The sequence below is a fragment of the Sceloporus undulatus genome, chromosome 3 (genome assembly GCF_019175285.1).
Source record: "Sceloporus undulatus isolate JIND9_A2432 ecotype Alabama chromosome 3, SceUnd_v1.1, whole genome shotgun sequence".
Lineage (NCBI taxonomy): Eukaryota > Metazoa > Chordata > Lepidosauria > Squamata > Phrynosomatidae > Sceloporus > Sceloporus undulatus.
Window position 1 is genome coordinate 210,415,848 of NC_056524.1, and position 12,870 is coordinate 210,428,717.

A 12,870-nucleotide genomic window follows, 5' to 3' on the forward strand; every position below is an offset into this window, starting at 1 on the left:
TCTCAAACAAACCATTCCCTGTCCCCACAGCTAATAGGAATAGCGCTTCCGTTCCTAGCCCCGCCTCATGGGTTTATATCAACCTATTGAAAAGAGACTCTGAAACAGACCATTCCATGTCTCCCACAGCCAATAGGGATAGCGCTTCCCGTTCGTAAACCCCGCCTCATGGGTTTACGTCAACCTATTGGAAAGAAGTATCCCCTGAGCTCGACCAATCAGGGCCTCCGCCTTGTCCCTCACAGGTGGCGCAATGTTATGGGGTTTGGTTTCGCTTTCCCTCAGGCTGAGCCCAGGAGTCATTAGGAGCCATGGCTGAGTTCCTTAATGGCGGGAGCGCCGGCTCTTCTCCTGAGAAGCCAGTGGGCCGAAGAGACGGCGGCAGACAGAGCAGGTGAGGCCGCTATAGAAACGTGCTAGTGATTGCTGTGTGCTTTGTGAGCCGCCTTGGCTCCCTTCTGGGAGAAAGGCGGCATGCAGATTCAAACAAGCCCGCACTGTCTGGGAGGCTGCGCGATCTCCACCTCCCTCGCCCGCTCTCTTCTGCTGAGAAGGCATCAGTGTGTAGGACTGCACTTGTCCCAAAGCGCTCCTGCCAGCCCCGCTGTATTTGTGGGCCTTCCCCACTCAGGGGACCGTGCGTCCTCTTTTTCGAGGGCATGCCCTCCATTTCAGGCTTCTGTCTGGGAGGAGTGCTCAAATGTCCTCCATTTGGAGCATCGCTAAGAAGCACGGATTTGCATGTCCTCCATCTTAACCTTCTGCCCGGGAGGAATTCTAAAATGCCCCTTGCACGGAGCGGGACATACTGTACTAGATGACCGCACTACGCTCTTCTTAACCGCCCTGGCTGCCTCCTGTTGCATTCTGGGACTTGTAGTTTAAGGAGGGTGCCTTTTGAATTCTCAGCCAGAGAGCTCTTAGGCCTCACTGAACTACAAGCCCCAGAATGCACCAGGAGGCAGCCAGGGCAGTCAGAGTGGAATAGCAGCACTCTAAGAGCCTAGTGCAAAAATGTGGTAACAAGCATGGATTTATATTTATGTGGATGTTTGTAGCTTTTAATTTCTAATGCCCTACACTTTCTGAAGGCACTACGTTTTGCAATGCCTCGTCCTCTTGTGTTTAAAGGGGGTGATGCACCCTCAGGCACCCTCTGAAAGCTGGCTCTGGGGTGGTGGTGATGATGATGATGATGATGATGATGATGATGATGATGTTAACTGCCCTTGAGTCAACCCTTACTCATGGCTACCCTGGGAATGAGGCATCTCTAAGACCCCCCTGTTTTTCACTGTTCTGCTTAGGTCCTGCGAGTTCAGGCCTCTCTGACTAAGTTATTGATAGTGATTAATATTTGAAGGACTGTCATGTTGAGGAGGGAGCAAGCTTGTTTTCTGCTGCTCCAGAGACTAGGACCCAATGGAGCAATGGATGCAAGCTGCAGGAAAAGAGATTCCACCTCAACATTAGGAGGAACTTCCTGACAGTAAGGGCTGTTCAACAGTGGAACAAACTCCCTCAAAGTGTGGTGGAGTCTCCTTCCTTGGAGGTCTTTAAACAGAGGCTGGATGGCCATCTGTCAGGATGCTTTGATTGTGAGTTCCTGCCAGGGCTGGGGAGTAGTGCTGATTTTGGGGTTACTCCTTACTCCTACTCTAGCCCTGGGGAAAAGCCTTGGTTGCTTTCCAAGGCTGGCATAGACATGTGTGTATAAGTAGGTAAGTAAGTGTATTTTTTGCCCCCCAGTCCCTTCCCCAGTGCAGTATAATAAAATTGCTTTTTGGTGTTTGCATGAACAGTATAATAACAGGAATAAGGAACAACAAATATATTTTGTTACTCCTTATTCCCACTCCTGTAAAAACATCTTACTCCTTACTCTACTCCCCAGCCTAGGTTCCTGCATGGCAGAATGGGATTGGACTGGATAGCCCTTGGGGTCTTCCAACTCTGTGATTCAACTCTGTGATTCTAGCCTATCAAGCTGGCATGTTGTGGTCTTCTCTTTCTGTTGCCTTTGATGGACTCAATCAAGGAGGTCATGGGCATGAATCTACAAGAGCTAACCAGATCAGTGGAGGATGGGGGATGGGATTGAAGAGGCCCCAGGCACAGGGTCACCATGAGTCAGGGTTGACTCCAGAGCAGTTAGCAACAAACAGCAACAAGTATGATTATAATGACCAAATATCTACTGTATATACTCGACTATAAGTTGAGAAATTTTTGCCCCAGAATAGCCCCAGAATCCTGGGTAGGGGCAATAGGTCCTTCAACCAAGTCTCTCCCCGCGGGGGACAGCCCAGCTAAGGAGAGCTTGGTAAGGGCGAACGCTCGCCCTGGAGTCTCTCCCTGGCTGGGCTGCCTCCATGGGGGAAAGCTTAGCTGGGGACAGGCTTGCAAGGGCGAGCGATCACCAGCAGCCTCTCCCCAGCTGGGCTACCGCTTAAGTCTGACTCTTGACGTATCCATGGGTCATATAAATATAAAGTTGACCTCAACTTATACACTAGGTCGACTTATAGACAGGTATATATGGTATATTCCTTTAAAAATTATTTTCTAAGTTGTTGTTATTTCACTTCCTTTATGACACTTGAGAGACTACCTTGTTGTTGCTGTTAACAGCCCTCCAATCAACCTCATGGCCACCTTGTGAATGAGACATCTCCAAGACCTCCTGCCCAGGTCCTGCAGGCTCAGGTCCATGGCTTCCCATGGCTTCCCTGACTGAGTCCAGTCATCTGATTTCTTTCTTTCCACTATCTTCTATCGGTGGCGTCCCTAGCATTGGTCTCACCTGGTGCAGGTGCCTGGAACATAGAAAGTGTGCCTGCACTATTGGAAGTCTGAGAAGAAGTAGGGTGGACTCTGAAGGTGTGAATACAGATCAGGGCTTCTGTACTGGCATCTGGTTCTAAGAACAGAAATTGGACTAGAGTGGACATTTTGATTGTTTCTAGTCTCTAAGCCTGTGATCAGTCTATGGTAGGACTCTCATTCACAGATCCGAAGCAGTAATGCCATTGGATTTATTTTTGTCATATCATGTTTAGATAGCTTATCATTTATTATGACTTTTGTTTTTTCCTCTTACAGAAACCAGTGTATTACTGACTTCTTTAAACCAGCTGTAAAACAAGGTAAGTAGACCTGAGTCCAAACCATACTGCAAAAATAACCCAGTTTGAGACTACTTTAAGTGCCCTGGCTCAATGCTAGGAAACTCAGAGAACTGTAGTTTTGTGAGACAGTTAGCCCTCTCTGTCAGAAAGCTCTGGTGCCACAATAAACTACAATTCCTAGGATTCCCTAGCACTGAGCCATGGCAGTTAAAACGGTCTCAAACTGGACTATTTCTGCAGTGTGTTTTGGACCCTTGGTTCAATTAATTCTTGTAAGATTGTTCTGCAACCCCTTCATATGTTGCATTTTTCCATGAAAATATGTACAGCTATGTGCAACAGGAAGCTTTCTTCACTTTGCTGCAGGTTTGGAAGCAACTAATAATGCTTTAAATGCATGATATGATGCATTGTATCAGGCTCTTGTTTTATTGCTTCTCCTGTTTGGTAAATAGAACATAAGACAAATCCCAGTGCATTAAGAGTGTGATAATATCATATATTCCTAGGGTTCAGGATCTTTAGACATTCCCAAGCAGAGTGCTAGTTCTTGGTGTGGGTCCGTAAGCTTTTAAAGTATGAATGTTCAGGTTGGGATGTTAAACAGATATGAGGGATGACCCATACTTAGAACAAACTGGGTAGAATCTATGGGACCTGTGCTAAGACTGACTGAATCCTCTTGATTTCAGTGGATATAATTGAACTGTGGTTAAGTCTGGAACCAATCCTAATCTTTTGAATTAAATTTAAAAGTTCAGTTCCATAATTTCATATACTAGAGTTGTAAAGTCTGAGCCAAAGTTTAGGCTGCTTTTGGATCACATGTTTTAGATTCTAAGCTGTGTAATCCAAATCTGTAGTAACACCTTGGTAAACACTTGCTCATTTCAAGGTGAGAGTTCAAATGTAGGAGAGTAGCTCAAGAGGTTTACTTTATACCAGGTATGCCACTGATTCATCAAGCTCAGTATTGCCTACACTGACTGCCATATTGTTACACTAATAATTTCTGACCATTCTAGAGACTGAATTTGGGATGTATTGACAAAGCATGTGTTTTGCCATGCCCCATGTAACCATGTTAAGTGCTAGAGCAGAGTGGGCATCGAAGAGGCCTGGGTGCCTGGCCCTGTCCTGTCTTCCATGGCCACGGAGGACAAGCCAGGCCGAGGATGCAGCCTCCTCGAAGAGGCCTGGGTGCCTGGCCATGGCCAGTCCTCCATGGCCGTGGAGGACAAGCCAAGCTGAGGATGCAGCCTCCTCAAAGAGGCCTGGGTGCCCGGCCCTGGCCTGTCCTCCGTGGCCACAGAGGACAAGCCAGGCCGAGGATGCAGCCTCGGCATGGGCCCAGACCTCTCTTTCCCGGGCCTTTCCTCTCCCTCAATGGGCTCCCTGGAGTCCTTTGGGGGAAAGGAAAGGGAGGCAGGGAAGAAGAGGCCTGGGCACCCGGCTGGTCCTCCTCTTCCCGGACCTCCCCTTTACTCCAAAGGGCTCTTCGGAGTCCTTTGAGGGGAAGGGAAGGAAGGCAGGAGAGGACTTGGCGGCTGTGGAGGAAGGTAAGTAGGGAACGAGGGAGGAAGGAGGGAGGGAGGAGGGAAGGGGAGGTGAGGGACGTTGGATAATCTGGAGTGTCGGATAACCGAAGGTCGGTTAACCGAGACTCTACTGTAGTATGTAGCCCAAGGCTGTTTTTGTGCCTCTTCAAACCATGCTGATGAAATTCAGCTGCAAATCATACCACGAAATTTTAGTGACAAACAAGGAATTAAATGGAATTCATTTAAAACAAGAAAAATGTTTGCTTTAAATGGTTTACATAAGTTTTCTGTCAAGTTTCAGAAGCACATCACCTCCTTCTATTAACACAAGCAAAATGCTTGCTTTAAATTGGGATTTTGGTGACACAGTTTGCTGCTAAATACAGGCAGAGAGGCAAGGTCTAAGATCCAGTAAGGTTGCTGATCTCTGACATAGATGGTACCTGGTCTGTGGTATGAAACAGAACTAAAGCCATTAGGGCTGAAGGGCGGGCTATAAATACCTAAATAAATGGTATGTTTGGCAAATGAAAACTAAAATGTTCATAAATTGAGGAACATATTGCAACAGATCTCTAAACTGCAATGTCTCAGTGGCTTATTTAAATCCAAGGGACAAATTTGCCTTCAGGCTGTGTTTCTTCCCATAATATTATTTTAATTTTGGAAGACTAACCTTTAGTTTTGTTTTCTTTACATCTGTTTATAAAGACAGAACTGTGTTGTGTTCACCAGAAAAAAGAAATGGGAAAGGTGGCCTTTCAGTCATGTGTACAGAGCACCTTAGAACAAACATGTACTCTCCAAAGCAAAAGAGAAGAAGAAAATTCCCAACACCTCCGCCAAACAGGAGCCCTATAATTGAGGCCCTTTTCAAAGGTGCAAAGTTAGAGAAAAAGGACAATCCAGACAATGATGTTTGTATTCCAACAAAGGCTACACATCCAAGCTTTGTTGTACGGAAACTCTTTGCATTGGATGGCTCTTCTGATCATTCTTTAATATTAGAAGATTACACTTGCACAGAAAACATTGAAAAGAAGGGTAAATGCCCTATTCAAACAAGATCACCATTAGTAGAAAATGGTAGAGAATGTAAAATGGACTGTATGGATCTGGAATTGACTGGCTCAGACTTGAGCAAATGGGGTTCCACCTCAGAAAATGACAGTTTGAACAAAGAGAGTGTTGCATCTTGCTACAAGCAAACAGTGTGTTCCAAGGCGCTGCAACCTGGTTCAGATAGTCCTTGTTCTCAGTTATCATTAGAAACTCATTGCAGAAAGAGACAAGTAAAGGAGAAAAGGAAGCAGTCTAAGCAGCAATCTTTTGATTCTGGAAAGAAAGACTTAGGAAGTACCTTTCCTAATCAGGTATGTTAAAGAAGTAGTAAGTATCAAATTTATGAAGTTTTAAAATCATAGTATATGTATAACCTTTTCTGTTATGTGAATCATTTTGTAATATTTTAACATAAAATAAGATATGTGGGTACCTTTAGCATGCTGAACTTTGGAGCATGATCAATTATACACAATCTTAAGAATTGGAAAGTAGTATGCCTGGTTGTGATGTGTCACTTTTAGTTTTGGCCAGAGCCTTGCTGCTTTCCTTATGTGGAATGGCCAACTTCTGTGATCTGAAAGTTGCTGTACTTTCCAAGAAATTGTCTGCAGGCTGAATGTATGTATATTGGTACACAAACCTATCTCACAGATGGAGAGTTCTCTAATAAAGTTACCACTGACTAGCAATACAAACTTCTCAAGTACATGTATTACAACAACAAAAGGTTAATGTCTAGCATTTATATAGACCTTTTTGGTTGGTCAGAGATTGACAAAATTTTAACTAATATATTCAGCTATGTAGAATAGAATCATTTCAGCTGTGTAATAAAGGAATTTCCTGCTACTCCTTTCCATAGCATTCGTTCTGCTATTATTCACTTAGCCCATATATTATATTGTGTATCGCGATAAGAACATTAGTAGAGGTTTCTGTGAGCATGAGATCTCTCTGAAGTTTTCAGTAAATTTTCCTGTAGCATGACAGTACTTATGGACATAGTTCAGTTGAAAGTTTTAGTGGCAACACAGCCCTCGCTGATACTTCCATTTTTTAAAAAAAAGTTTTCATTTATGGAAGAATTAAGTTTTCTTTTAACTTTTCATTACCAAAAGGGTTGAGTTTGCTATAACTATAGGGAAATAAGCGAGGATCCATCTGTTGCTGCCTCTCCCTGGCATATGATATTAGGCTAAGGGAGCCTTCTCCATTTTTAGGCTAAGTGAGCTTGGTTCATACTTCTAGTGAGGAAATATGTGGAAATTGCTTTAAGATAATATGGCTTAAATCCAATTGCTCATCCTAGCTAGACAAAATGTATTAATGGGATTTATGTAAGTGTCGGCTTGTGATTTAGCATGCCAATGAATTGACTTTGGTTGGGATTAGTAATTGGTTTTCGACCTTTGCCTATACAAATTGCATTTTTTATTATTTTATTTTTTACTGCCCAATAAATTATAATAAATTATTGTTTTCCAAATGATTCAAGCATAATTACTCTAAAAAGACTTGTTAAATCGTTTCTATTCTTATTTGTAGGACACAAGAAATATCTTGAAAGAAAGATCTTGTTTGACTTCGCAGGAATCTTTCTCAGGTACAAGCAGAACCAGTGATGTAGAAGAGATTACAAGTTGCTTGCTTCGCTATAGCATCTTCCCAATAGATGGCTTCACATGTACAGTTGGCCCTTTAAATCTGTGGGAGTTTGGTTCTAGGCCTCTTTGTAGATGTGAAAAAACACAAATATTTGCACCCCATAATTTCAGTGCTCACATGCATATCGCTGCAGTTGAATAACATGGGGTGTGATGGTCCACAAATGATTGAATTTGAGGATCCTAAAGCTGCAGATCTGAAGGGCCAACCTTAATTAATATACAGTACTATCATATACATGAAAGTAAGTCCGAGTATTTGCCATGTTGTGTGATTTGCAGTAGTTGTGCCAAATGAGCTATTTCTTACAACTCTACCTGATTGCAAGTAATGAGAAATGTTATTGGAGGGGATGTCTGGTTTTTTCTGATTCTAGATAGAGTATTTCACCATAAGATTCTACAGATAAAAGCATGCTTCAGCCATCCCTCCCATTTCTCTTCCAGTAATTTTTCTCTTGATAGTTTTAGTTAATGGTAGAACACAACTGCAGCATCCAAATGTGTTACTTACCAAATTTTGACATATCTCTATAGTAACCTCTATTTTGGAGATGTTATGAAAGCAGTATACCATTTCTCATGTTATTCTGCCATACGGATAATGAAGTATAAATATTATTTCACAGTTGTTAATGCATTTTGCTACCAGTAATTGCTATTTATTGTTTCACCTGAGAGGTCAATGCTTTTTAAGGGATGCCTGTACAATCTAATTATACTTTTTGCCATTTCTTCATCTTTTTGCAAGATGACTCTCCTCTGCCTGTCACCAAGGCTGCATCCACACTGCAGAAATAATCTAGGCTGATACCACTTTGACTGATGTGTCTCAAAGCTGTGAAATTCTGGGAACTGTAGTTTTGTGAGATGTTTAGCCTTCTCTGTCAGAGAGCTCAGGTGCCACAATAAATTACATGGTATTGAGCCATGGCAGTTAAAGTAGTCTCAACCCAGATTACTTATGCAGTGCCAATTCAGCCCTAGTATTCATTGTAGGAAAGAGCAAAAATCCGAGGATATACTTGGTTTCCAGCATTTGATATCTTAAATCTATTATTGCTGTTTTAGAAGTGTGGGGGGGAAAGCTCAAGTTCACTAGATGTACTGAAATAAAGGAAAATTATTACAACCTTTTTTATAGTTGGCACTTGACGCCAGCCAAACTAACTAAAATATATGGCAGTTCAAGAAACAATTGCTGGAAATATGAGGGAGAAAATGGCACTTCTACCACATGTGTAAAGGCTAAAAAATATTGGAAGAACATATGTAAAAAATAAAAAAAACACTAAATATTAACTTTTCATTATCACCAGAAATTTATTTATTAAAAATGCTAATTTGACTGAATCTGGAGGCAGAAAGAGAATTTGGACGAATCCTCTCACATATGGTGACGGCAGCTAGAATCATATATGCTAGGAAATGAAAAGAACAACAAATTCCAGCTATAAATGAATGGATTTTAAAACTGATCGACAAATTGACCATTTTTCTGAGTAATCAGTCAACACAATTCTATGAAAATGAATGAGGGGAAATATCTGTCCTGTGGGGGTAAATAAGGAACAATTAAGAAATAAGATGTTCACGGCAGAGAGAGAGGGGGGGACTCTATATATTTACTTTATATACATATGCATACAAAAGATGGATGTATGAACAGGGGTATGTGTGCATATACACACACACACATACATAGAGATGGATAGATATATACAAACACATGAGATCTTCCTAATCGAACTATTCACAACTACTTAAGGGTAGGGAATGAGAATAAACCCCTGAAATACCAGCAACACAAGCAACAGCAAAGTATAACTAAGCAGAAACCAGGAAGTTTGACTTCTCAGAAGGATGTGGAATGAATGTAAGGATGATTGTATAAAAGATAAATGTGGAAGATCATGATGGTTAGATCTGTTTTGTATGTTTAGGTTTGTTTTGTCACATTGAGGGAGTTTGGGTGAGAGTTAGTATACAGTGGTGCCTCGGGTTACGAAATTAATTCGTAACGCGGCCGCTTTCGTAACCCGAAAAGCCTTCGTAAGCCGAATTGCCATAGGCGCTAATGGGGAAAAGCCGCGATTCTGTGCGAAAAAGCCGAAAAAAGCACCAAAAGTTTTTTCGTAACCCGAAAAAACATTCGTAACCCGAAACAATAATTCCCTATGGGATTTTTTCGTATCCCGAAAATTTCGTAACCTGGGTATTTCGTATCCCGAGGTACCACTGTATTAAGGTTTGTCAAGAAAGTAGTGACTGATTGTGTTTTCTTTTATTTATGTCAGTGAAACTCAATAAAAATTTATATATAAAGAAGAAGAACTTGAACTTGACAAAAATGAAGGGATAGACCAAGCATTAACCAGTTTTCTAGGGTTTCATCCACACTGCAGAAATAATCCACTATGGAATGCCTTTTTATGGCACCAGAACAATCTGACAGAAGACTAAACGTCTCACAGAACTAGAATTCCCAGAATTCCATAGTATTGAACCATGACAGTTAAAGCTGTGTCAAACTGCATTATTTCTTCAGTGCTGATAAAGCCTAGTGACCTGTTTCCCAATCAGTTTACAATTAATATTGGTATGTGCTATTGTTTAATTCTGAAAATGCATAGACATTAATTGCAATAAATCAAAGGGCAGTAATAACCACTAAGTCAGCCCAAACAATCAGCCCCATTATTGGGTGTTTTTCAGTACGTTAGGTTCTTGGTGTCTGCTGGGGTTTGGTTCCAGGACACCCCCACCCCCGGTGGATACCAAAATCTGTGGATGCTCAAGTCCAATTAAATACATAAATAAATAATAAAAATAATAATAAAACTTATATTTATATCCTGCTTTTCTGTTACAAGACAATCAAAGCGGCTCACAACACATTAAAATCCACATTTACAAAATTATGTCCCAAATTCCCCCCCTTAAAACAGGATTAAACAAATTACAATTAAAACATCTATTAAAAACACAATAAAATACAGCGAGGACAGAGTGGTGGGCTGATACATGATGCGAGGGGCAGTCATTCTGTGGCCGGGCACTTTTATTTAGGAAAGGCCTGCCGGAAGAGATCCATCTTGACAGCTTTTTTAAAGCTGTCTAAGCTGGCAATTTGATGGATCTCGTCTGGCAGACCATTCCATAGTTTGGGAGCGATTGCAGAGAAGGCCCTCTGGGAGGTAGAAGTTAATCAGGTTTTTAAAGGCTGCAATAGATTCCTCCCAGTGGACCTGAGGGTGCAGGGCAGATTATATGGGAGCAGGCGATCCCTCAAATATGTTGGGCCCAAGTCATGTAGGGCTTTAAAATACAACAGCACAGTAACATGGTGTCCCTTGTATAAAATGGCAAAATCAAGGTTTGCTTTTTGGAATTTATATATATTTTCAAACTGTGGATGCTTACATCTGTGGATAAAAAATCTGTGGATATGGAGGGCTGACTGTATAAATTAAAAAAAAAAGTTCCATTATTGTACTACCAAAATGCTTGTTGATTAGAGAGAGACTCAGAGAAATTCTTTCTGGAGGGTGTTTTAAATTTCCTTGCCATTAGTCTCTATCAGCCTCAGCAAACACTGATGGAGCCAAAGGAAACATTCTTTAGTGGTATCTTATTGCACTGGCATTCTCTGTGACACTGAAGGGCACAATCCACACAGTATAAACATTCTAAGTAAGTATTAACTACTCATTCTAATCAGTGGTGCTGCAGATGTTTGCAGAATGGAGGCACTTGATGGCTTTAATGTCACTTGTCAACCTAAACACAACTTTTTCAGGGAACACTTTTAAGAAGCCTTATACTGTATAGTTATTAATTTACTTTTATTTTACAGATGAATCCTCATCAGTACAAGTTTCAAAAGCTGCATTTTGTTCAAGGTGGACCTCTGATAAAACTGTCAATAGAGGAAAAAGCCAGCCATGCCCGTTAGTATATACTAACTCTACAACTTTATCAAGAATATCCAAACATAAGGAGTGTCCTGAAAAACAGAAAAGGATCTCTTTAGAAGCAGAACAGACTGGGAACAACACTTTTCTTTTGTGTTCAAAAAACACTGACCAGGTTGTATCATCTTTATCAGAAAAATGGCAGCATGTCGCTGCCCATGAATCTTCATCTGACTTGCATAAATTGAACAATAAAGGTTCTGGCTTAAAGGCTTGTACAATGAGTAGAAAACAAAGTGTTTTTAGTAGTGAAGAAGAAATCTCTGACAGCAGTGATGAAGAGCTACTGCCACTTGAGAAAATATTGGCTCAGAGTTCCACATCATCTGGAAAAAACCCAGGACAAATAAATGATGAGGATATTATAACAGACACTGTGAATCTATCACATAGTGTTTCTGTAAGTGGATAAAATAATCTTTTTATCTTAGAAATTCATTTAGCTATTTTCTTGGACTAAAAATCCTCCACGTTTTATCAACTGAAAAGGAGCCTTATACTTCTTCCCTTCTTGCCCCTTGCTTCTTCTATCCTAATTTACTTAAATTACAGTTACCATGGAATGCAAACTGAGAAACTTGTTTAATCTCTAGCAGGGAAGAGAAGATTAAAAAGAGTTGGATACGTAGACACAAGGCTTAATTTCAAGTTTTTACACCATAATATATTGACTTGGATGTTGTTATGTTTGAATTGCACACTGTCTTCGTGTTGGATGAGGTTGCCTTATGAAGGCTAGTATTGTACAGCATGGCTGGGGAAAGAAAAATTCTGTACAGGTTTCCATGGTAACTGCCAGGGCTAGCACACTTTTTACCAAATAGCAGTACAGTCTCTTTCCAAAAACTAGTGAGATTTAGCAGCATGCACATACAACATGACTCCAAACCAGTTAGTGTTGCAGTTGTCCCAACCAGTGTACTGATCCAAGGGAATAATCAGAGTTTAGAAGCTATAATAGCTGTGGTGTGCAGTGTGCATCTGCAGGATAGGTCCATGAACATACAATGATGCAGAAATCTGGTAGTTTCTTGGCAAACTATCTCTTTATTCATTTTATTTAAGGGTATACTCTACAGCCTTCATAAGTAATTTGCCATACTGCATATTAAGACCCTCAAAATACAGTACAGTGGTGCCTCGGGTTACGAAAATAATTCGTTCCGCGGCCGCTTTCGTAACCCGAAAAGCCTTCGTAAGCCGAAAACCCATAGGCGCTAATGGGGAAAAAGCCGCGGCTCTGTCGCGGCTCCATTTAAAATAGCGCCGGAGTTTTTTCGTAACCCGAAAAAACTTTCGTAACCCGAAACAATAAATCCCTATGGGATTTTTTCGTATCCCGAAAATTCGTAACCTGGGTATTTCGTATCCCGAGGTACCACTGTAGTATCAAGCCATAACAAAAATATAAAATAAAATATTGATATAAATGTATGTATACAAAAACCCCAGCCTTGCTTCTTCTTATGTTGCAGTTTTAAAAATACAAAATATTATG

The 12,870-nt window shown here is 41.1% G+C and overlaps 1 protein-coding gene across 2 annotated transcripts in view; it reads left to right on the forward strand.

Annotated features, from left to right (window-relative positions):
- Positions 1-244: 244 nt before the first annotated feature.
- SLF2 (SMC5-SMC6 complex localization factor 2) overlaps positions 245-12,870 on the forward strand; it is a 34,322-nt gene continuing 21,696 nt past the window's right edge. The window contains exons 1-5 of one of the 2 annotated variants that reach the window (XM_042457623.1): positions 245-394; positions 3,103-3,146; positions 5,381-6,042; positions 7,280-7,337; positions 11,255-11,772. In XM_042457623.1, the coding sequence (XP_042313557.1) occupies positions 312-394; positions 3,103-3,146; positions 5,381-6,042; positions 7,280-7,337; positions 11,255-11,772 (1,365 nt within the window). In that variant the 5' untranslated portion in view covers positions 245-311. The remainder of the gene's footprint in view (positions 395-3,102; positions 3,147-5,380; positions 6,043-7,279; positions 7,338-11,254; positions 11,773-12,870) is intronic. The other variant, XM_042457624.1, reaches the window with a different exon arrangement.